The 26,666-nt window shown below is 44.2% G+C and overlaps 1 protein-coding gene across 1 annotated transcript in view; it reads left to right on the plus strand.

The window, feature by feature from the left end:
* Positions 1 to 26,666, plus strand: part of PTPRB (protein tyrosine phosphatase receptor type B) — a 176,098-nt gene that overhangs the window by 19,466 nt on the left and 129,966 nt on the right. Inside the window, exons 2-3 of the mRNA XM_040344003.1 lie at positions 4,837 to 5,226; positions 23,324 to 23,571. Of these exons, the coding sequence (XP_040199937.1) occupies positions 4,837 to 5,226; positions 23,324 to 23,571 (638 nt within the window). The remainder of the gene's footprint in view (positions 1 to 4,836; positions 5,227 to 23,323; positions 23,572 to 26,666) is intronic.

Here is a 26,666-nt window from a genome sequence, read left to right on the forward strand (position 1 = left end):
CCCATTAAAATAAATGCCATATCACCTTCTCACTGCCTATCAATGCCTCTGGAAAGCAATATGAATAATTTATAGGGTGTAGCCATTTGGCTACACATGTAAACGTAGCCTAAAAATTGTTAAAGGCTTGCTCTTGTTGCCGTTGTTTCAATAATTCAAAATAAGACACCACAGTATGCATCAGATAATTATTTACTCATATCATAGAAATAATATTTGCAGTTGAGTTCCCCCCACATATATCCAAAACAAGATAATCTTGTTGAGATCAAGTAGGTACTCATATCAAATATGACCTTGAACCCTACCTGTTCAGCAGCAGGCTGCCATTTTTGGAAAACCTGCATTTCATCCAAGTGTAGTACTGTATGTGGGACCCAGTGCAGTTCCTGCTTTTCTTTAACTGAAAAAGGGGTTCAGTGGAATAGGTTGGAGTCTTATGCCCTGTACACACGATCGGATATCTGATGGAATCTAATCCGATGGATTTTTTTTGTCGGATATCCGATGAAGCTGACTTTCATCAGTCTTGCCTACACACCATCGGTCAAAAATCAGACCGTGTCCAACGCGGTGACGTCAAACACTACGATGTGCTGAGAAAAATTAAGTTCATTGATTCTGAGCATGCGTCGACTTGATTCTGAGCATGCGTGGATTTTTGACCGATGGACTTCCACACAGACGATCGTTTTTTTCTATCGTTTTTTTATCCATAGGAGAATTTTAAAACATGTTCTATTTTTTTTCACCGATGGAAAACAAACCGATGGGCCACACACGATCGGTTTGTCAGATGAAAACGGTCCATCGGTCCATTTTCATCAGACAAACCGATCGTGTGTACAGGGCTTTAGTCACACAGAGATCTAGTATACTATTAAATTAAAGGAACCTGTTGGTATACAAGTTTTTCGTTTCCACTTTAATTCCCCTCTGCTATTTCTACTAGGCAAACAGCTTATTTTCATGATGCTTATATGGATTAGGATATTATGATACTGTCTAAATAGCCTTATACAAGGTGGCTTTTTGTACCGATAATGTAAAACAATATGTGGTAAATGTAAATGTGGTCCCTCCTAAGTCCTGTAATATCACTGTCCTAATAAGTAGTGTAATAGGGTCTACCATTGTAAGTGGTTTTTAAAAAAGTGTATCTCCCTGCAAAACCTTTTTTTACTATAAAGGCTCTGAGGATGGGGACTTGTATCCCGAAACACGTCAGTTCCAACTTCAGTCATATGGTTATCCACCATGCTGGAGTTGTGTTTTTATACACTTGCAACTACTTTATGATTGTGAGTAGGGATGAGCCGAACACCCCCCCGTTCGGTTCGCACCAGAACCTTCGAACGGACCGAACGGACGCGCAAACATTTAGAACCCTATTGACGTCTATGGGACTTGAACGTTCGAATTCAAAAGTGCTCATTTTAAAGCCTAATATGCAAGTTATTGTCATAAAATGTCTTAGAGAACCCCGGGTCTTGCCCCAGGGAACATGTATCAATGGAAAAAAAGTTTTAAAAATTGTCGTTTTTTTTCAGGAGCAGTGATTTTAATGATGTTTAAATAAAAAAAAAAAAAAAAATGAAAAATTCCTTTAAATATTGTACCTGCTGGGTGTCTATAGTATGCCTGTGAAAACGTCTTTGAGAACCCGGGTCTTGCCCCAGGTAAAATGTATCGATGGAAAAAAAGTTTTAAAAACGGTAGTCGGTAGTCCTGAAAAAAAAACGACCGTTTTTAAAACTTTTTTTCCATTGATACATGTTCCCTGGGGCAAGACCCGGGTTCTCAAAGACATTTTCAAGGGCATACTATAGACACCCAGCAGGTACAATATTAAAAGGAATTTTTCATTTTTTATTTTTTTTATTTAAGAATCATTAGAATCACTACTCCTGAATCTTTAGGTGCAAACTACAGAGCACACAGCCAGTACACACCAAGTAGCATTAGGTGCAAACTACAGAGCACACGGCCAGTACACACCAAGTAGCTTTAGGTGCAAACTACAGAGGACACAGGCAAGAAACCATGTAAGAATACTGCAGCTAGCACAATCACCTGCCTGCCAGTAAATTAGGAAGAACTGATCTAGCTAAACTATACAGTGTATAAATATATGTACAACACCTGGGATGTATATATATCCTCTACACACTGTAACATTAACTGATTAGCCTGCCTGCCTGCTGCTCTATCTACCTGCAAAAAATGACACTCTCTCTGTCCTCTCTTAACCACCGCAATACACTACACAAGGCTGACCTTCAGGCGGTCTTTTATAGTGTGGGGCGTGTATTAAACCCCCTGAGCCATAATTGGCCAAAGCCACCCTGGCTTTGGCCAATTATGGCTCTCCGTTTTTTGCAAGCTGTGATTGGCCAAGCATGCGGGTCATAGTGCATGCTTGGCCAATCATCAGCCAGCGATGCCGCAGTGAATTATGGTCTGTGAAACGTAACTCGAATTTGGCACGAACGACCCGTTTTGTTCGTATTTCGACGAACGATCGAACATACGTTCGAGTCGAACATGAGTTTGACTCGAATACGAAGCTCATCCCTAATTGTGAGTATGATCTTGGCTTTTAATAAATGTATATGGTGTTGGAGGTAATGTACTAGGCGTTTGCACCCTCCCTTGTTTCCTTTTTTTAGTTCAGAGTACAATAGGGAAGGGATAGAACCTTTTTCAAGCTTTTACTGTTGTCGGTATACCATTGAAGAGATTCACCCCTTTATTTACACTGGTGACCATTGTCACTGAGAAAGAAAGTGAGGAAAAATCCAACATTTTTATATTGTTCCCAGAACTATGGGTTAAGGAAATCCTCTAATGGGGACATCTGTTCCAGGAACAATTTTCAAGAGGACATTCCCCCTGACTTTGGGAGATTTCCAATAACTTTCTGTTGTGACTTTGGAACAATTTCCTCAATAGTATAGAGACCGCAAAAAAAAAAAAACTGGCAGGTGTTTTAACCTTTCCCTACACTTTCCAAAATAAAATAAATAAAGTTATATACTTTATATTTGGCTTTGGTCTCTTTGAGTTTGGTGTCTCTAGCCCTAGCTGATAACATAGGTCTCCAAATGAAAGTTGTTTACGTCACCAATTAGACAAAAAGCATGCCGCCTGCGGGGCCAAGGTCATTCTCCTAAAGATAAGAAAGGAATCTGATCTGTAATGCTGGAGCAATGACAAATAAACAACATGGCCAAGAAGTGAGAAATATAAATCTTTTGGAAATGGATGTTTTTAACTGCAGTACGAAAGTGTTAATTAATGTCACCTTTAATAAAGACTAAAGAAAACTGAATGGTGTCCATGAATATTAGTTCCTGCTGATCAACTTACAGTAGGTGCAGTGATGTCATCACAGATAGCATGTTGACATCATCATGTTACTTGTCTTGAAACAGGATTGAGGAAAAATGTTAAACAAAGACGCAGGAAAAAAAATCCAAAACGGTTTTGGTTTTACCCTACTTTACAAAAGCATTGTTATTTCTGTCCATGTCCCCATTTACCTCATTTTCTGTCTCATGAAAACAATGTTCAGAGGACAGGAAGGTAGGGGAAATTTGTCTAACACAACCCCAGATAGCAGTAAAAACCTGACAAGGGTTCTAATTCTTCCCTCTGTCTAAAAATTCTTCCCAAATCTAAAAAATGTTTTAAAGTAAAGAGGTCCAATTACAGCTGATCAAATGTAAAGAAATGGCGGTTAACAGCATGTCCTTTCCTCTGCACTGTCACTGTCTGAGGAAAGGAAAGCCGTTAACTGGCTTTCCTGTGACAGGGTACATTTACACTGAAAATCAGGGCACTGATCATCAATGCAGCCTCTTCAGTGCCCATCAGTGCTGCCTTTATCAGTGCACATCATGTTTTAATGGCTGTGGGTCTACTGACAATTCTCAAGTAAATGAGGGCAGTAAGTGGTGGTCCACTGAACAAGGCTCTATTATGGCCCAGATTCACAGCGGAGATACGACGGAGTATCTCAGATACTCCATCGTATCTCTCAGAGTATCTATGCGACTGATTCATAGAACCAGTTACGCATAGATAGCCCTTAGATCCGACAGGTGTAATTGTTTTACACTGTCTGATCTTAGGATGCAATACCGCGGCCGCCGCTGGGTGGAGTTCGTGTCGTATTCCAGCGTCGGGTATGCAAATGAGGTTTTACGGCGATCCACAGCGGTTTTTCGCGTTCGGTACGTCGTAGCTAGTCTAGTTTCCCGTCGCAATTTTAGTCGTCGTTTTCCCTGCCCTAACTTTACACAGCCCACGTATGTGCTGTATAAAGTATGGCCGTCGTTCCCGCGTCGAAATTTAAAACATTTTTGTTCTTGCGTAAGACGTCCGGGAATACGAAAGTACGCTACGCACGTCGCCGTTCGAAAAAATGACGTCACTTCGCGCAAAGCACGGCGGGAATTTCAAAACGGAGCATGCGCAGTAGGTCCGGTGCGCGCCTAATTTAAATGGCACACGCCCCTTTGAATTACACGGGCTTACGCCGGCGTACGTTTTCATGCAAGTGTTTGGTGAATCAGGCACTTGCGATGAAAACTTGCGTCTACGATACGTTACGCCGCCGCAGTTCTATGTGAATCTGGCACTATGAACCTAGAATATTGGGCCCGCCAGCTGATCCTCTAGCCACATCCTGGCTGTAAATATATGTGTGCTGTTGCTTGATTTTGATAGTGGGTGATATATAGATAACAAACTACTCATATAATTGTATGAGTTCTTTCAAGACTCTCTTATGAGTTGTTGTTCAATTACATTGATTTATTTTTTCTCTTTCAGAGAGCTTTCAGATTTTTGATGAGCAGAAGAGCGTATGTATTATTGGGGGTAAAGTTGTAAATATCGGAAGATGCAATGCAACAAACCGCAGTCAGCAATGGAAATGGACAGAAGAAGGGAAACTACTCCACTTGAAAACTTCAAAGTGCCTGAGCATCTCTTTATCTTCTCCCTCACATTCTCGCCCAGCAATCCTTATAGACTGTGCAAAGGCTCCTGTATGGACATGCCACGAAAAGGAAGGCCTTCTTGAGGTTGCAAACACCTCTTTATTCCTTAGAAAACAAGGGACGAAGGTTGTAGTTAAAATGAAACACCCCAACTCATGGAAAAGACTAGAAATGGATGAAAAGGGGAACCTGGCAAATGAAAATATATGTCTGGAGAAAGGTAAGTTCAATATTAGTGGGTATTTAGACTTCAGAATGAAAAAAAAGGAAATTGTTTTTTTTTTGTTTTTTGCATAGTTAAAATATACTTTTTTTAGGCAAGGGTTAGAAGTTCTGTAATATTTTACTTCTGTCTTTATTCATATGCTCAAGATTTAGACCTCATTCAAGTGTACTTACTGTAGGCATACAACCATGTGAGGCCCGTGTTTTGGTGGCATGAAAAGGACAGGTGTTCCCTGCATGCGTGTGCTGGCAGTCCCATTTATGTCAATTAGGGCACAGCAGCTGCATGGACACAGTTGCTGCTCCAAATTTGGCAACGTGCCTACATTCAGGGGCCGATACCCACATGGTTGTCAATCATATTGGGAACAACAGGTTTGTCTATGCAGCCGATGCTTCACAACTGACATGAATGGGACTGCCTGCATGTGGATGCACGGAACACTTGTGAATTCCATGCAGGCAAGACACAAGCCTTACATGGGTGATGAACACTTAGGGCCAGATTCTCGTAGAACGGCGTATCTTTGCGGCGACGTAACGTATCCGATTTACGTTACGCCTCTACAACTTAGATGGGCAAGTGCTGTATTCTCAAAGCACTTGCTCCGTAAGTTGCGGCGGCATAGCGTAAATCGACCGGTGTAAGCCCGCCTAATTACAATTTGGAACAGGGGGGCATGTTTTATGTTAATGTTGTGTGACCCGACGTGATTGAAGTTTTTCACGAACGGCGCATGCGCCGTCCGTGGAAATCTCCCAGTGTGCATTGCTCCTAATACGCCGCAAGGACGTATTGGTTTTGACGTGAACGTAAATTACGTCCAGCCCCATTCACGGACGAGTTACGCAAATGAAGTAAAATTTTCACATTTCGTAGCGGGAACGACAGCCATACGTAACATTGGTACGCCGCACTTACGCCACCATATAGCAGGGGTAACTATACGCCAGGAAAAGCCTAATGTAAATGGCGTAAATGTACTGCGTCGGCCGGGCGTACGTTCGTGAATTTGCGTATCTAGCTAATTTGCATACTCAACGTGGAATTCGACGGAAGCGACACCTAGCGGCCAGCGTAAATATGCAGTTACGCCAGTCGGATCTACGGAGAATCAGGTGCATAGATACGACCGCGCAACTCAGAAATACGACGGCGTATCTGGAGATACGCCGTCGTATCTCGTTTGAGAATCTGGCCCTTAGTGAATTGTCCAGCCTAGGACAGATGTGAGGAAAGTCTTTCCAAAAATCACAGATACAGTAAAAATATGACAGGGCTTGTAACCCTTCCCTACTTTAAAAACAATGTAAGAGTTAGGAGTTTAGACAAGTTAAGATTAAGAGTAAGTTAAGAGTTAAGATTTAATAAAGGATGATGACAGTAGCCAAAGTGTCAAACAGGAAGTCTAAAATATTGCTGATTAAGAAGAGTGTGGGGCAACTACTAAGATAAATAGGAACCTCCAATTTTTGGGTTAAAAGTGGATACCCTTGTAGAGACTAACTCCCTCAGGAGCCGCTTGGTTTGATGGGTCCTTTCTTCTGCCAGGAAACCTTAAAATGCTCAGTCCCAACTGACGTACCTTGTTATAGACTGAGTGTACTTAAACACCTGTGTAACCTAACCACTTGGCACACGCGCCATAGCCGAATGACAGCTACAGCACGAACCCCAAATGCCGGGTGGACATCAATAGACGTCTTCCGCTTCACGCTCTCCCCGCGCCCATGCGCTGTGATTACCCGAGTCACTGAGACTCGGGTGATCACAGATCCAAGTAAGGGGAAGGTCCCGGCCCTTTACCACGTGATCAGCTGTCAGCCAATGACAGCTGATCATGTGATGTAAACAAAAGCTGGTAATCGTTTTTTTTCTCCTCACGCTAATAGCGTGAGGAGAAAAAAAAGCTGATCACCGGCTTATGTGAAAGGGACATTGTTCCCAAGAGGAGGGAGGCACATCTTCCTTGTGTGCCGCCAGTACCCCCTGCTAGTGCCACCTGCAATTACCCACAGTGCCCACCAGTGTCACCTATCAATGCCCAAGAGTACACCTATCAATGCCCACAAGTGCCACCTATAAATGCCTCCTCAGTGCCACCTATCAATGCCTCCTCAGTGCCACCTAGCAGTGCTGCCTATCAGTGCCCATTACTGCCACCCATCAGTGCCCATTACTGCCACCCATCAGTGCCAGCTATTTGTGCCACCTATCAATGCCACCTTTTAGTGCCACTTCTCAGTGCCCACCAGTGCCACCTATCAATGCCCTTCAGTGCCACCCATCAGTGCCACCTCTCAGTGCCCACCATTGCCACCTATCAGTGCCCACAAGTGCCGCCTTATCAGTGCCCACCAGTGCCGCCTTATCGGTGCCCATCAGTGCCGCCCATCGGTGCCCATCAGTGCAGCCCATCCGTGCAGCCTCATCAGCGTACATCAATGAAGGAGAAAATGTATAACAAAATATAAAAAAATATATTTTATTAAAAAAATCTTTATTTTTATTTATTTTTTAACAAAAAATTAAAACCACAGAGGGGATCAAATACCACCAAAAGAAAGCTCTATTTGTGGGAAAAAAAATGATAAAAATGTAATTTGGGTACAGTAGCAATAGGAGGAAGGAGATGGACAGCCGCACTCCGAAATAACTTTTCAAAAAAGCTGTCTTTTATTTTCAAGCAGGAACATGCATAATCACCACAACCATAAACCAGGACAGCCGACTAGTTTCGCACTCTTGCTAGTGCTTAATCATGGCTCATGATTAATCAGTGTTGTATGACCACGCAATTGTCATTCAAAGTGCGTCAGCGCTGAAAATTGGTCTGGGCAGGAGGGGAGTTGAAGTGCCCAGTAAGCAAGTGGTTAAGCATGAGTATATTACCATTTATAACAGTTCACAGAAAATAGGCCACATGCAACTGATAATAGGTATAGTAAATATGTTATAGTAAAGTAAAATAAATACACATACCGATAAACAGGTCAATGAATATGTTGGGTAAATGGATGGGAATATTAGCCTCACCTGCAGCCATTGACTTATACCGCAATAAGGCTGAACCCCATTAAACTAATATACATAGCATTAGTAAGAACTGTGTCAACCGTGAAAGCGTGAATTGCACAAGGAAAAAGTATCACTGTAACTCTTGCCAATGGCTATTCAAAAAGAATGCATTCTGTGCATACAGCCTTTAGTGGGTGAGTGTATGTGTTCCTAACAAAGGGAAAAAATACGCAAATGTGGTGCAGCTCTGCATAGAAACCAATCAGCTTTCAGGTTTTATTGTGAAAGCCTAATTGAACAAGCTGAAGTTAGAAGCTGATTGGCTACCATGCACAGCTGCACCCGATTTTGCACTCTCCAGTTTTATCTCCAGCAGAATACAGTACATGGGGTAAATGGTGGCTACAGCATGAAAAAGAAGGGTGGGACTAACTACATAGAGCATGCCCTCGTTACGGAGGATGGTAGGGACAAAATAGGCAAAAAAAACTCCAAACAAACAGACAATGCATGTGTGATTCATAAATACAACATTGTACAACAGATACAACTGCACCCAATATTACAAAGAAAATACACAATAAAAAGTTAAAGAGAATTACAATATCATTGTAAACAATGTTTTGGTTGCATGATCTTTAATATTAATTACGTTTTGAAATATTTTTATATTCTGCTGACAAAGGAAACCTGAGCTGAGTGAAATATAGAGGCTGCCATTGTTAATTTCCTTCTACAAAGATAATTTCCTGGCTTGCTCTGGCTTCAGTACTTTGAGTCACTGACCTGAAATAAGCATGCAGCCAACGAAGTCAGAATGATGTCAGAACTCTTGGTCTGCATACTTGCCCTTAGGCTCTATATAATGAAAAAGTAAAAAAAAAAATCAAAGACGGCCTTCTATATTCCAAATTTAACAGTCAGTCCTACCCCAGGGATCCTCAAACTACGGCCCTCCAGCTGTTGTAGAACTACACATCCCATGAGGCATTGTAAACCTCTGACATTCACAGACAAGACTAGGCATGATGGGAATTGTAGTTCCTGAACAACTGGAGGGCCGTAGTTTGAAGATCCCTGTACCCCTATCATAGGCGTGCGCACAGGGTGTGTCAGGTGTGCCCAGGCCCACCCTAATCACCCTGTGCAGAACAGATTCTCCCTACTGACCTGGCTCTCCTACATTCCCCCTACAGCACCGGCTTTCCCCCCTCTCCCACCGGTTGTTGCTGTGGATGTTTTAGGATGAGTGGGTGAAGGGGCCAGTAAATATGCCATTTACTGGCCCCTTCCCTTTCTGAATGAACATTGTGAGTGATCGGTAGAGTGTTTGAGCTTTGGGGTGCACACCCTAATGCCAAAGGCTGCGCACACCTGTGACCCCTATAGAATTCTGCTCAGGAACGAACATACAGTAAAACCTTGGATTGCGAGCATAATTCGTTCTGGAAGCATGCTTGTAATCCAAAGCACTTGTACATCAAAGCGAATTTCCCCATAAGAAATAATGGAAACTCAAATGATTCGTTCCACAACCATTTATTCATAAGTCCTTCAGTTTATAGTCCATATAAAAAGATTATAGCAATGTGATAATTTGTGTAACCATAAAATGTCCATCCACAAATGGAAGCCTCCACAAGGGGATTAGAAACAAAATCCAGCAGGAGCTACAGAGTATAAAAGAGAAGAGAGGCGCCTCTTAGTGTAGCAATACAGTTACATTTAATTAACCACTTGAGGCCCAGAGGACATCATATGACGTCCTGGGCTTTGTGGGGCTCTGTGGGTCTATAGCTGAATGATGCCTGCAGATGTTCGACTCGAATATAAAGCTCATCCCTACCCTACACTATAGGAACGATCATAGCGGCTGTTCTGTCGCTTAAAAGTTCCTACAGGTGGTGAAAGGGGACGTCCCCCTTCCGCCGCCCTCTGGTGCCTCATACCGACTTACCTGTGCAATCGGTGAGTCAGAGAACGGACCCCCCGGATGCTGATCATAGAGATTTCTGACGGACCAGATGGTCACCGGAGTCTCTATGATCGTCGGAGGCCGGGCGCAATGTTATGACGTCACGCCCGGCCTTTGCATTAAAAAAAAACGGTGCCGCCTCAGCTGGGAAACGGTGAATCTTTTTTTTTTTTAGGCCTCCCAGCTTAGTGGTGAGATGTGGGGTCTTATTTAACCCATATCTCACTGTAAAGAGGACCTGTCATGCCATATTCCTATGACAAGGGATGTTTACATTCCTTGTCATAGGAATAAAATTGGTCACATTTTTTTATTTAGGCTTCCCAGCCTAGTGGTGAGATGTGGGGTCTTATTGAACCCCATATCTCACTGTAAAGAGGACCTGTCATGCCATATTCCTATCACAAGGGATGTTAACATTCCTTGTAATAGGAATAAAAGCGATCACATTTTTTTTTTTTTAAGTATCAAAATAAAAAGAAATTAAGAAAAATTAACAATAATATATATATTTTTTAAAGTGCCCCTGTCCTCGTGTGCTCGCACGCAGAAGCAAAAGCATACATAAGTCCCACCCACATATGAAAACGGTATTCAAACCACACATGTGAGGTGTCGCCGCGAACGTTAGCGCGAGAGCAATCATTTTAGCACTAGACTTCCTCTGTTATTCAAAACATGTAACCAATAAAAAAAATTAAAGCGTTGCCTATGGGGATTTTTAAGTGCCGAAGTTTGGCACCATTCCACGAGCGTGTGCAATTTTGAAGCGTAACATGTTAGGTATCTATTTACTCGATAAGCTTCCGGATACTGAGGGCTGTACTCGCACTTCCGTACACACAATCAGCTGCCGTTATTCAGGTGGCTGGCGCTCAAGGTCCGGCCATCTGAATAGACCAGCGGCAGCGGCGACAATAACATCGATTCATGCAATGCATGAATCGATGTTATTAGACTCAGTGGCGGTGCGAGAGCCAGAGGGGGCGGCGCTCCAGCGCCCTCTATGGATGAACCGCCACTGGTTCCTGTGCTTTTGTGATGCGTTTGATGCATTCCGATGTGTTTTTGATGTGCTTTGCTGCATTCTAGATGTGTTCCATACAGAAAAATGCAACACGTTCTATTTGTTGACTGCACTGGAACGCATTGCACTGTAGTGAACTAGGGCCATTGGAATCCATGTAAAACACTGTCCATGTATTTTTGATGCAGAATAAGTGTGCACTGGACTGCATCTGGTGGTAAACAGCCCTTTTTTTTTCATTGTTAGATCCCTTCCACAGTCTGCTATGAAAAGGCTATAAAGAAAAATCATATATATTAATATATATAGTGGGGAAAAAAAATAATACACTGGGTACAATATACTTACGATCATGGTAGCTGATATTTTTGTAGATATAATTTTTCACTTTAAATGAATGCACTGGATTGCATCTGGTGGTAAACAGCCTTAAAGGATACCTAACTATACCTGATTTGCATATGCATGCGGAACATTGTGTTGTCTACTTTACATTTATTTTGCACAACAGTTTAAAGTAAAATAGTAAGGCCCCTTTCACACTTGCGGACCGTATGTCTGCTTTTTCATCCATCCGTGTACGGATAAAAAAGGGACATACATTGGTCCCTATGAGATCGCGGATCTCGCCCGCCTCCACATTCCTCTGTTTCTGCAGTCGGAGGAAAACCCATTGTTTTTCCTTCCGTCTGCGGATCGGATCGGATGAACACGGACAGACGGTCAGTGTTCATCCGATCCCCCCATAGATGAGAGTGGAGAAAAGACAGGGCGGTCCCTGCACAGTGTGCGGGGATCGCGCTGTCATTCGCCCGCTCAGCGGGGGTCAACGGTAATCATCAGTAATGATCCGCCCCGTGTGAAAGGGGCCTAAATAGTAAGGGTAAAACATTCTGCCTCTTGTACAGAATGTTTTAACCTGGCAAATGTGTCATTTTAATTGTCATGTAGTTCTCTACGCAAATCTTGTATGAGAAATTTCTAGGTGTTCTGGTTATTCTTGCTCATATAAAATGTAGCATTACCTCTAATAGTAATACTAGTAGTTCATATCGTAATTATTTTAACTGCGGCAATCAGGAGAACTAATTATGAGTTATTTACAGGGAAATAGGAACAAAAAGTCCCAGCTACACATCTTAATATCACATGATTTCTAGGTTTGGGATAGTTGCTAAGTGTACGTGGATTGACAATGTCGATTTTTCCCAGTTGTAGCATGCTTTATTGTCTTCTACCAGCTACTCTATAGTTGATAATGATGGCTATCAGATGATCTGTTAGTTATTTGATCTCTAAAAACTTTTTTTTAATGTCTGCTTAATGAATATATATCCCGGTGGGTGTGCCTGCCACAAAAACCACCACACTTACACGCACTCGAAATTGGGTTAACACGCACGCACTTTGACCACGCGGTCTCTAAAAAGAGAGGCGAAGGACTAACGGGGCTGGTTGAGCGGGCTAGATCCTCTCACTCCCTTATAGGGAGTCCCTCTGCCCTGTTGGGCTTCAAAGAGGAGCAGGTAGGGCGGGCTGTGGGGGGGGACCCCCTCATGCACCCACCATTGCCACCCGGGAGAAGGTGGCAGATTGCCTCTGGGGGAGACCTGCCAACTCCTGCAGTCCGGCTCCTCTCTCGAGTACACGCACAAAATACACTTTAAAAAAAAAAAAGTTAAGACAGTGATCCGACTTCTGAGGCGACTTCCATTGAAATCAATGGGTACAAGTTGCCTAGAAGTCGGATTGAAGTAGTACAGGAACCTTTTCTGAAGTCGGAGCGACTTCAGTAGTGTACATTAAGACGGCTCCCATTCACTTCCATTCATTTTCTCGACTGTGCGACTTGGGGCTACTTGGGGCGACTTAAAGTCGGATCCCAGGTCGCCCCAGTGTGAACTGGCTCTTAGGTGTGTGTTTGTGCTTTGGTAAATACATTTAGGAAACACAATAGTAATAGATAAAATTATTACATAGGTAAACTGTAGTATTGCCGTTATAAACTATATGGCCCAGATTCTGAAAGGGCTTACGACGGCGCAACGCAATGTATGCCGTCGTAAGTCCTAATCTGGGCCGTCGTATCTATGCGACTGATTCTTAGAATCAGTTACGCATAGATATCCATTAGATCCGACAGGCGTAAGGCTCTTACGCTGTCGGATCTTAAATGCAATTTTTTTTTTGCCGCTAGGTGTTGCCGACGTTGTTTTCCCCGTCGTGTATGCAAATTAGCAAAATACGCGAATTCCCGAACGTACGCGCGGTCGACGCAGTGAAGTTACGACGTTTTCGTTAGATTTGCGACGCGTAAAGTTGCCCCTGCTATATGAGGGGCAACCAATGTTAAGTATGGCCGTCGTTCCCGCGTCGAAATTTAAAAATTTACGTTGTTTGCGTAAGTCGTCCCTGAATAGGGCTGGACGCCATTTACGTTTATGTCGAAACCAATGACGTCCTTGCGACGTCATTTAGCGCAATGCACGTCGGGAAATTTTAGGGACGGCGCATGCGCAGTACATTCGGCACGGGAACGCGCCTAATTTAAATGCTCTACGCCCCCTACCCGGCTCATTTGAATTAGACGGGCTTGCGCCGGGGGATTTACGCTAGTGCGCCGCAACTTTACAGGCAAGTTCTTTGTGAATAAAGCACTTGCCTGTAAAACTTGCGGCGGCGTAACGTAAATGACATACGCTACACCGCCGCAGTTTTATGCCCAGATACGAGAATCTGGGCCCATATATATATATTTTTTACAACCTTAAATAGATCTATCCTGTATTATACCCAAGTAAAGATGTTCTATTGCCCACTTTCTCTCCCTCTCCATCCATCTATCCATCCAACCAACTGATGCTATAACTGTAGAGATTGCTTTCAAATCACATAAGAAGAAACAAACAATACATTTGTGGCCTGGTTAAATAGTGCCATCCATAAAAATGACAACCACCCTAGCAAAAAGTACATTTATTTATGTAAGTTAGAAAATGATACTTAACACTATGTGGCATGCTGACCATAAAGTCTACCTTGCGTGTTAAAAATAATACAGTCCTTTCTTTTTAATGAGCCACTAAAAAAAAGTTTGACCGTCATCCAAATGTTCCTGCAGCACTTGGCACATCAAGTTTCCTGTGGAAGGAAAGGCAGGTCCTTTCAGCACACTTACTTAGTGTTACCATACTTGACTGTGATTTGCACTGTTCAAGGACGTATTTATTCATATGCCAAACAAGTGCTAAAAGAAATCTGTTATTAATTTGGCACACACTAGCTTTTTATCAGTGGTGGTCAATTTGAAAATTATAGAGGGCCGCATATATGATCCCTGACATGTTGAGAGTTCTGCACAATAGCAGCCTTTCTTTGTGCATTGAGGTGCATTGGGGTTGATTTACTAAAGGCAAATAGGCCATGCACTTTGCAAAATGCAGTTGCCTTCTGCAAGTGCAGTTGCTCCAGGACTTAGTAAATGAGGTAAAGCTTCACTGCAAGGAAAATATAAAAATCGGCATTTCTGCTTGCACACGATTGGATGATGGAATTCAGCAGGGCTTCTGTTCATTTACTAAGCTCTGGAGCAACTGCTCTTGCAGAGTGCAACTGCAAACTTTGCAAAGTGCACAGTCTATTTGCCTTTAACCACTTGCTTACTGGGCACATATACCCCCTTCCTGCCCAGGTGAAATTTCAGCTTCCGGCACTGCGTCGCTTTAACTGACAATTGCGCGGTCGTGCGACGTGGCTCCCAAACAAAATTGGCGTCCTTTTTTTCCCACAAATAGAGCTTTATTTTGGTGGTATTTGATCACCTCTGCGGTTTTCATTTTTTGCGCTATAAACAAAAAAAGAGCGACAATTTTGAAAAAAAATGTAATATTTTTTACTTGTTGCTATAATAAATAGCCCAATTTTTTTAAAAACATTTTTTTTTCTCAGTTTAGGCGATACGTATTCTTCTACATATTTTTGGTAAAAAAAAAAATTGCAATAAGCGACTGGTTTGTGCAAAAGTTATAGCGCCTACAAAATAGGGGACAAAATTATTATTATTATTATTATTTTTTTTACTAGTAATGGCGGCGATCTGCGATTTTTTTTTTTTTGGAACTGCGACATTATGGCGGACACATCGAACACTTTTGACACCATTCACATTTATACTGTGATCAGTGCTATAAATATGCACTAATTACTGTATAAATGTGACTGGCATTGAAGGGGTTAACACTAGGGGTTGAGGAAGGGGTTAAATGTGTACCCTGCATAGTGTTTCTAACTGTGGGGGAAGGGGACTGACTGGGGGAGGTGACCGATCTGTGTCCCTATGTACAAGGGACACAGATCGGTCTCCTCTCTCCCTGACAGGACATGGATCTGTGTGTTTACACACACAGATCCACGTCCTTGTCTCTGTAACCGCCGATCGCAGGTGCCTGGCGAACATCGCGGCCGCTAGGCCCTCACATCGGCATCTCAGTGATGCGGCAGGCGTGCCGCCGGTGGCGCTCGCGCGCCCCCCAGTGGCCCTGAGGAGCGGAGGCCGTAAAAAGACGGCGACTCAGAGATTTACAACCACCCTGCGGCCGTATATAGTCGTACGGCTGTCAGGAAGTGGTTAATAAATCAACCCCATTGTGCCAAGTTAGGCAGCCCATTTAAAATGAATAGGCTGTAATGCATCTCAATGACACAACATTTTGGTCCTGCTGCATTTTTTGTATTGTATTGCAATAAAACCCCCAAACATTATACTGTATATTTATTTTTAGCAGAGATCCTAGAGAATAAAATGGTGATCGTTGCAATAAAATAATTGTTCTTCATAAATTGAGGTCAAAATACAATACGTGCTAAATTTCTTTGGTGAAAATAACCCAAATCAGTGTATATATAATTATACCTTGCTGTATAAATGAAAAAAAATACAGAAAATCTTGATAATAAAACAAGTTTTTTTTTCGTTTCTGTTAAAAATCTTGTAAATAAATAATCATTCTCAAAACATTTAGATCAAAATGTATCCTGCTACATTTCCTTGGCAAAAAGGACCCAAATCCATATATATTATTGTGTATGTTTGAAAGTTCTAGAGCAGGGGTGCCCAACCTTTTAAGGAGTGGGGGCCACTTTAACGACTTGGAAGCCAGTAGCGGGCCACAATGAGCCGACAGATGACAGGTCTGCATATGCAGAGCAGACATGGACACAGCCCACTCTACTCTATAGGCCCTCCGATCCAATCCGCCCAGACAAAAGAGGACAGATCCCCTTCTGTTTTTTTAGGTGGTTTGAATTGGAGATAGGCGGGTGTAAAAGGACACAAGTCTGTTTACATCTGCCGCTGGGTCCACCTGAAAAACAGACAGGCTGTCCGATGGTGTGAATGGGCCCCCAAAAAGCCCCAGGTCTCGGTCTTAACAATGGCAAATATTAGCCCTAAGGCCTGGGGTTGGGCGGGAACTTGGAGCTATTGGCCCCCTGCCGCCGGGCTAGCATCTGAAGGGATGGGGGGATGAGCACTGCTGGTTTACAGAGCAGGGATCTCCATCTCCCATTTACCCGTGCGGCCATACAGGCTCCCACCTCCTGGACTGGCTGAGCTCCTATGATGGACATCACACTGGTCCAAAGCCAGGACGTGAGACTCCATCATAGAGCCAAGCCCGTTCAGGAGGCGGGACTTAGTGTGACACTGAACACGCTGGGTAAGTGGGAAATCCCGGAGCCCACTCTGTGAAAAATGGCATTGGCGGCTCTCCTCTCCTGATGTCTGGGGCTAGGCACTGCTGTCTGATCAGGCATAGCCAGGTAAGGCTGAGCTAGTGGGATGGGGCCGGACATTGATGGGTACTGATGATGAGGCTGCATTGAGTGGCATTGTTGACTTGAGGCTGCATTGATGGGCACTGGTGACTTGATGCTGCATATCAGGGTACTCGTGACTTGAGGCTCCATTGATGGGCACAAATAAGGCTGCACTGATGGCTGTGCACTGATGAGGCTGGATTGATGGGCACTGAGGAGGCTGCATTGATGGGCATTGGTTAGGCTGCATTAATGGGCACTGGTAAGGCTCACCAGTGCCCATCAATTCAGCCTTACCAGTGCCCATCAACGCATCCTTACCAGTGCCCATCAATGCAGCCTCACCAGTGACCATCAACTCAGCCTCACAAATGCGGCATTGGTGGGGCTGCATTGATGGGCACTGGTAAGAATGAGCTGATGGGCACTGGTGACTCTGCATTGATGAGCACTGGTCAGGCTGAATTGATGGGCATTGGTGAGGCTGAACTGATGGGCACTGATTAGGCTGCATTGATGGGTACTGGTGAGGCTGCATTGATGGGCATTGGTAAGGTTGCATTGATGGGCACTGGTGAGACTTCATTGATGGGCATTGGTGAGGCTGAGCTGTTGGACACTGATAAGGCTGCAGTGATGGGCACAGATGAGGCTGCATTGATGGGCACTGATCAGGCTGCATTGATGGGCACTGGTCAGGCTGAATTTATCGGCACTGTTGAGGCTACATTGATGGGCACTGGTGAGGCTGCATTGATGGCCACTGGTGAGGCTGCATTGATGGGCGTTGGTGAGGCTGCATTGATCAGGCTGCATTGATGGACACTGAACAGGCTGCCTTGATGGGCACTGGTGAGGCTGCATTGGTGGACACTGGTGAGACTGCATTGATGGGCACTGATCAGGCTGCATTGATGGGCACTGGTGAGGCTGCATTGATGGGCACTGGTGAGGCTGCATTTATCGGCACTGATGAGGCTGCATTGATGGGCATTGGTGAGGCTGCATTAATGGGGACTGAACAGGCTGCATTGATGGGCACTGATGAGGCTGCATTGATAAGCACTGATCAGTCTGCATTGATGGGCACTGGTAAGGCTGCATTGATGGGCACTGGTGAGCCAGGCAGCAACGAGCAAGTGAGCCCTCCATGATGCCAGGCTTAGGCTGGACTTTCTTTAAAATGTGGGAGGGGCTATTAAATTTACCGTCAGGCTAAAGCCCCTGCTAGCAACACCCCTGCCCTTAATTGACCTCAGTCTTCACTTCTTCCGCATGATTCCTGCAGGTATCGCTGGCTGCTGCTGTCCCCCAGGCAGGTATGGCCGGTGGCTGCTGCTGGCTGTCCTCCAGGGCTGTGAATAAATATATACTGTAACTAATGCACAAACCACAACAAATCCTAAAAATGTTTCAGAGTGGCAGCCAACATAACAAAATGTGTGCCCACAAAAAATAAGTGAATACTATAGTAGTATAGTATATGTGGCGCTAACTCGATAGCTGGGAATAAAATTCAAACAATGTGTAAGTGTAAAAATGCATATGCATAATAACAAAAGGTAAAAAATATATTTTATTGAAGTCCATAAATACAAAATGTATATAAGTGTAAAAAATTGCATGTGCAGACGAATAAATAACAAAATCTTCAATGTCAACAAGACATGCAATAAGTAAAAAGTGCAGTAACTCCAGTGCAGGAAAAGACATCAAATCTTAATGTGTCACATTTTCCTCCACCATCCATAATCCACCACAAGTGTGGCCCCAGCCTCTCACCTCAGATAAAGACCCCAACAGGGTCCTTATCCTCCAGGGCTGGTACTGCTGGTGGGTCCTGCTGGCTGTTACTGTTGGCGAGTACTGCTGGTGGGTACTTCTAGCGTGTACTGCTGGTTGGTCCTGCTGGTGGGTAATACTTGTGTGTACTGCTGGTGGGTACATCTGATGGGTACTGCTGGCAGGTACTGCTGGCTGGTGCTGACTGGTATTGCTGGCTGGTACTGCTGGCTGGTACTGCTGGTTGGTACTGCTGGTGGGTATTGTTGGTGGGTACATCTGATGGGTACTGCTGGCGGGTACTGCTGGCTGGTATTGCTGGTGAGTACTGCTGGTGGGTACTGCTGGCTGGTATTTCTGGCTGGTACTGCTGGTGGGTGCTGCTGGTGGGTATTGTTGGTGGGTACTGCTGGCTGGTACCTCTGGTGGATTCTGTTGGCGAGTACTGCTGGCTGGTACTGTTGGTGGGTACTACTGGTGCATACTATTGCTGGGTATTACTGGTGGGTACTGTTGCTGGGTATTGCTGACTGGTTTACAATCCGCCATCCCTGAGCATCAATGTGACAGGAGCCCGCGCTAGAGGAAGCATGCGGCTGCAGTAGAGAGCAGAGCCAATGCTCCCTGTATTACTCTTGTCCCAGGCAGAGTACATTTGGTATCACTCTGCCTGGGACAGGAGTCGGCACTATACAGGAAGTATTGGCTCTGCTTCCTCTAGCGACGTCTCCATTCTTCATGTGTCGGGAACCCGCGATCTGGGCGTGCTGACCCGCCATCCCAGAGCAGTAGGTGGTTGGGTACCCCTGTACTAGAGTCTACAAACTATGGTCTATATATTTGAAAATTGGTTAATCCTGATCGTATTTCTTGAGGCCCTAAAATACCAGGACTGTACAACTATCCCCCACATGAGCCCTTTTTGGAAAGTAGACAGACCAAGGTATTTAGTAAGAGGCATGTACATTTTTTTTGTCACAATTCTTTGGAAAATTAAGAAATTAAATAAAATTTGTTTTTGATTCACAAAATTACCAAGTTATTTCTCACACACAAAAACACATTTTGCTATGCCCCCTGAGTATAGGGATACACATGTGCGAGACTTTTTCACAGTCTAACACAGCATAAATTACGCATCTAATTTCCTGACTACATATCACATTTTTGGAGGCCCTGGAGCACCAGGACGGTGGAAACACCCACAAAATGACCCTATTTTCGATCAGATTGCCCCATAGATGAGAGCGTGCTGTGTCGTCGTCTGCTCTGCATAGCAGAGTAGGGATCAGTGGAGAGATCCCCGACTAAGCAAGCGGATCCCGCTTCATACGATTCCTGTGTGAAAGGGGCCTTAGAATTACACCCCAAAACACATTCCGCTACTCCCCCCAAGTATGGCAAACCACATGTGAGACTTTTTTACAGGCTAGCCCCAAAGAGGGGCTTAAAGCCTAAGGAGCACCTTTAGGTGTTCTAGGGACATAAATTATGCATTTAATTTCCTGACTTCCCATTATATTTTTGGAGGTCCTGGGGCATCTGGACAGTGTAAACACCCACAAAATGACCACATTTTGGAAAGAAAACACCCCAATGTATTTTCTAAGAGGCATGGTGAGTCTTTTAAAGACTTAATTTTGGTGAGTCTTTTAAAGACATTGGGCCAGATTCAGGTAGAATTGCGGCGGCGTAACGTATCGTAGATACGTTACACCGCCGCAAGTTTTCATCGCAAGTGCCTGATTCACAGAGCACTTGCAATGAAAACCTACGCTGGCGGCCTCCGGCATAAGCCCACGTAATTTAAAGGGGCGTGTGCCATTTAAATTAGGCACGCTCTACTGCGCATGCTCCGTTTCGTAACTCCCGCCGTGCTTTGCGCGAAGTGACGTCATTTTTCCAAACGGCGACGTGCGTAGCGTACTTCCGTATTCCCGGACGTCTTACGCAAACGACTTTGATTTTTTAATTTCGACGCGGGAACGACAGCCATACTTTATACAGCAATACGTTTGCTGTGTAAAGTTAAGGCACCCAAAACGACGACTAACTTTGCGACGGGAAACTAGACTAGCGGCGACGTAGCGAACGCGAAAAACTGTTGTGGATCGCCGTAACTCCTAATTTGCATACCCGACGCTGGTTTACAACGCGAACTCCCCCCAGCGGCGGCCGCGGTACTGCATCCTAAGATCCGACAGTGTAAAACAATTACACCTGTCGGATCTTAGGGATATCTATGCGTAACTGGTTCTATGAATCAGTCGCATAGATACTCTGAGAGATACGACGGAGTATCTGAGATACGACGGAGTATCTGAGATACTCCGTCGTATCTCCGCTGTGAATCTGGACCTTAATTTTGGTGATCCTTTTAAAGACTTAATTTGGTGAGTCTTTTAAAGACCATTTTTTTTGGGAAAATGCAGAATGAAAAATAAAATTATTATTTTTTGCACCACGTTGTCCATTTAATAAGACATTTCTCACACACAGCATAGGCATACTTAGAATTACACCCCAAAGGTAATTCTGGTACTCCTTCTGAGTATGGTGATACCACATGTGTGAGACTTTTTCACTCTCTGGACTAATTATATACCAGACATTGTATGTTGTATATAACACAAATCAACCAACTGTATCAAAAACAATGTACTGTAATGGTGATAAGGAAATATAGCTCAGTGTAGTGTCCCCTATAGTAGTCTCAGTTCCTATAAGCCAAGCAAGCCTAGCCTACTGGTACACGGCTTCCCCCAGGAATATCATGTTCACTGACCATGAAGTACAGGAGGCTAAAGAATTTGTAAGTATTTGTGGTTCCAGGAGTGCAGTTGTCCGCAGGAGATTGCTGAGACTGGTGTCAGTGTAGGTCGGACATGCAGATGGGTCAGTTCAGGCATAGTCAGCAAAAGGCAAAGGCTTGGTCCTGGCAACAGGCAGTAGCATAGTCAATAAACAGGTCAAGGTTAGTACAGGTGACAGACACCAACTGTAACTGGCTGCATTATTAGGGTTCGTTCACACGTGATGCTGGGGTGGGGGGGGCGACTTGTGGTTGAGCAGCGGTTTTACTGCCCCTCAACCGCTATCCCCTTTAGCTGCAAAGGCAGCGGCAGAGGGTGTACACATGCCACAGCTGCAATGCTTTGCTTCAAGGCTGTGGCAGGAATTATACCTCCTGTATGCCCGCTAATCATGACCCATTCAAGTGAAGAAAAGCTCTGTCGTTCCTATTGTATAGAAGAAAAGCTCCGTCGTACAAGTGAGTCCGCACAGAGGCCCCCCTTACATCAGAGTTCGCACAGAGGCCCCCCTTACATCAGAGTTCGCACAGAGGCCCCCCTTACATCAGAGTCCGCACAGAGGCCCCCCTTACATCAGAGTCCGCACAGAGGCCCCCCTTACATCAGAGTCCGCACAGAGGCCCCCTTACATCAGAGTCCGCACAGAGGCCCCCCCTTACATCAGAGTCCGCACAGAGGCCACCCTTACATCAGATTCCGCACAGAGGCCACCCTTACATCAGAGTCCGTACAGAGGCCACCCTTACATCAGAGTCCGTACAGAGGCCTCCCTTACATCAGAGTCCACCAGTGGGAGGTGAGCAGCGGCTGTGACCTGTGTTAACAGAGCTCCAGCAGGCATATTCCTGCTCTGCAAAAACAGCATTTGGTAGTGGCGGCCGGTGGCTGTGCATAGTGTCACCAGCCCGGGGGGAGATTTCCACCCTGCCCCCCCTGCCAGCCCTCCCCTGGGCGGTGATCATGAGCGCTGTAAGTGGTGTGGTGGTGATCAGGGACACTGTAACTGTTGTGATGATTATAAACACTGGAACTGGTGTGGCGATGATCATGAGAGCTGTAACTGGTGTGGTGCTGATTAGGGACAGACTGTTTTTTTTCCAGCGGTGATCAGAGACAATGTGGCGGTTATGAAGGACAATATGATCAGTATGGCAGTGATCAAGAACAATATGATTGGTGGGGTGGTGATCAGGAACTATATTACTGGTGTAGCGGTAATCAGGGACACTGTAACTGGTGTGGCAGTGATTGGGGACAATATGAGTGGTGCGGCTGTAATTAGGCACACTGTGATGACAGTATGTGAAAAAAAATATTTTTGTACATTTTCTTTTTTACATATTGTCACCAGAGCAGTGCAGTGTCACCATAGTACTACTTTGGGGAGGTGATCTGGGATTTTCTTTTACATTTTGATTTCTTATTACAGTGATGAAATAAGTAAAAAATTCCCAAACAGGGACACAGACCATAATAAAAAGTTGACTCTTTACAAAAACAAATAAAGTTTTATCTGGAGTTTTGATTACACATCCAATCATCTAACACAGCAGGGTCATGTGCTATCATTGAACTCCTTCTAGATTGTATGAACACTGCTTGTATTTAAGAAGATTGAATGTAAATATTTTCTGACAGCGATAAACTTTTTTTTTATAGACCTCAAGTATACTACAGTGAGTCCTACAACTAGCAGTACTCTACTACCCACTACGGATCAGTTATCAGTATCGGTTACCACTGTCACTGAGATAAACTACACTAATGTCACACATAGTACTCTGGACACCAGCACTCAGAGCCAGCAGAATGAGAGTCTTCTATCTACAGAAAATCCATGGTCTACTGTTACTACACAAGTCTGGAATGCAACCACATCTCAACCTTTTATTAATGAAATCACAGAGGTAAGATTACTGAATCTGCTTTGTAATACGTAACATTCTCATCTATGTGTCCATGGGGGTTATTTACGAAAGGCAAACCCAAAGTGCACTTGGAAGTGTAGTCGCTGTGGATCCAAGGGGGACATGCAAGGAAAATAGTTTTAGCTTGCACGTGATTGGATGATAAAATCAGCAGCGCTTTCCCTCATTTCAGATCTGCCCCTCAGATTTATAGCAACTGCACTTCCAAGTGCACTTTCAGTGCAAGTTCAAGTGCACTATGCGTTTATATATAGATTTTTTTTTTTTATTTCCCGTTTAATCAGATAATATGAAACATTACACACTCTTTGCCTGTTGTTTACATAATATATAGCTGAAGCAAAAGGTGTTCCATTCCCAGCTCTCTAGTGGGAATGGAAGGTTTCTGTGAGACAGGATAGAGATTTGGGCCCAGATTCTCAGTGGAGATACGACGGCGTATCTCCAGATACGCCGTTGTATCTCTGCGTTGTGCCGTCGTATCTATGCGCCTGATTCTTAGAATCAGTTACGCATAGATATCTATTAGATCCGACAGGCGTAAGTCTCTTACGCCGTCGGATCCTAACTGCATTTTTATGCTGACCGCTAGGGGCGTGTATGCTGATTTACGCGTCGAAATATGTAAATCAGCAAGATACGCGGTTTCACAAACGTAAGCCCGGCCGACGCAGTACATTTACGCCATTTACGTTAGGCTTTTCCCGGCGTATAGTTACCCCTGCTATATGGTGGCGTAAGTGCGGCATACCAATGTTAAGTATGGCCGTCGTTCCCGCGATGAAATTTGAAAATTTTGCATCGTTTGTGTAACTCGTCCGTGAATGGGGCTGGACGTAATTTACGTCCACGTCAAAACCAATATGTCATTGCGGCGTATTAGGAGCAATGCACACTGGGAGATTTCCACGGACGGCGCATGCGCCGTTCGTGAAAAACGTCAATCACGTTGGGTCACAGAAGATTAACATAAAACACGCCCCCCTGTCCCACATTTGAATTAGGCGGGCTTACGCCGGCCGATTTACGCTACGCCGCCGCAACTTACGGAGCAAGTGCTTTGAGAATACAGCACTTGCCCGTCTAAGTTGCGGAGGCGTAACGTAAATCGGATACGTTACGCCGCCGCAAAGATACGCCGCTGGACGAGAATCTGGCCTTAAATCTTCCTTTAGCTGAATTGAAGAGACTGCAGTCTAGAGAGCTAGGAAGGATGAAGTGTTAGCTCCTCAGCTCTTGATGGACTTCTGGTTAGCGGGTATACTTTGTTCTTACTCACATGGGATCTGACAATACAAGTCTCAGTGGAGAGGTCGGTCTCATGAAACCTTCACTTCTTATACGGTTTCAAGGGGTGATCTTGTTGTGTGACCATCTGGACCTGGACCATAGGCCTTGGCTGGGTTGGGCTTGGCTGGCTGGGCTAAAGCCACAAGCGCTAACAATCACTTGTAATGAGGGATCAATAGGAGCTGATAAGCGAGCCTTTCAGCTGTTGGTGGAGGCACTGATATTTAAAATGACTACAATGGTGGATGGTGCAGATTGACATCAGGATTTATTTTCACATCACTTGTGGACTGTTCTAATCATCACATTTTTACATTTGTATGTACATGATTGAATAGAGCGACCATTATCTATTTTATGTTTATATGATGTTATATGATGTTTATATGACTGTGTATATATCTCACAGAACGATTGCTGCTTACGCGTTTTTTCCCAACGATTTTTATTTTTTAAAGATAGCTACTATAAAGAGTTCTAAAATTCCTCATTTAGATATACTGTAGTTATAAAAATATAAAACAGTATAGCTAAAAAATGTAATAAAAAATCACATCAAAAGCTAAACTCTTACTCAGAATGTGTAGCCACTTATGCCTTGTACACACGATCGGAATTTCCGAGGAAAAAAGTCAGACGGAATTTTTTCATCGGATGTTCCGACCATGTGTATGCCCCAATGGACTTTTTCAGTTGGAAATTCCGATGGAATTAGAAAGAGAACATGTTCGGAAATTCTGTTTGTCTGTATGGAACTCCGATGGAGAAAAAAATCACGCATACCCGGAAACAAATCGACGCATGCTCGAAAGCATTGAACTTAATTTTTCTAGGCTCATCGTAGTGTTGTAGGTCACCTCGTTTTCGACGGTCGGAATTTGGTGTGTCCGTGTGTATGTAAGACAGCTTGAGCGGAATTCCATTGGAAAAACCCATCAGAGTGTACGGGGCATAAGAGTATCTTATAAATTACTTTTTGAGGGTACGTTTCACAATATTTTGCAAACCATTTTTTATAAATCTCAGTCTCAGATCTTCTTGTTTAGAACCATGTGTGAAATATGTGTGTAGTTGGGGTGCCGTGTGTGTGGTGGCGATAATTCACACAGCCAGGTGAGGTGTAAAAACTTGTATTGAAGTGATGCAGTAACACAACGGACGCAGTGGGAAGGCTACCAAGCTGGGTGCCCTCACGGTTTCCAGCAATGTAAAAGTAGCAGATATCAGCCGGACTGACAACGTCTGTTGAGAGAGGTACAGAATGTGGCCTGGCCACCTTGTGCCCAATTGGGAAAGAGTCCAGGAAAGATGCAACCCTATGCTTTCCCTCCTTGTCAGGAACCTTTCCCTAACACTAGTACTTCCCCTAACAGGTGCAGTACCTGTCCCTAGTCTATTAACTCACAAATGTGTGCCAAGCCTGGGAGTCAGGGCCTTAAAAAGGCTCTGCCTGACCCAAAATGACTACCGGAGTCATATGGGGTGGCAGCATCCAATCAGATTGATTCCCCAGTGACACAGGAAACCATGTTCCTCCTGACTTCTTCTCTAACTGCTGCGGAATAGCACCACCTGCAGTACATCTGTGTGCTGTACATTTTGGCTAAAGGATATTTCAGGTCAGTGATAGTATAGTTAAAAGTTTCGTATTGGTCCAAAAATCTTTTAGTGTGAAGGTCGCCCCTGGATGTAAATTCCAGAAATGTATTTAGTACATTGGATGTGGGGAGAAATCACACACAACAACTGAAGCCTCGTACACACGACCGAGGAACTCGACGGGC

Source organism: Rana temporaria, chromosome 3 (assembly GCF_905171775.1).
Source record: "Rana temporaria chromosome 3, aRanTem1.1, whole genome shotgun sequence".
Lineage (NCBI taxonomy): Eukaryota > Metazoa > Chordata > Amphibia > Anura > Ranidae > Rana > Rana temporaria.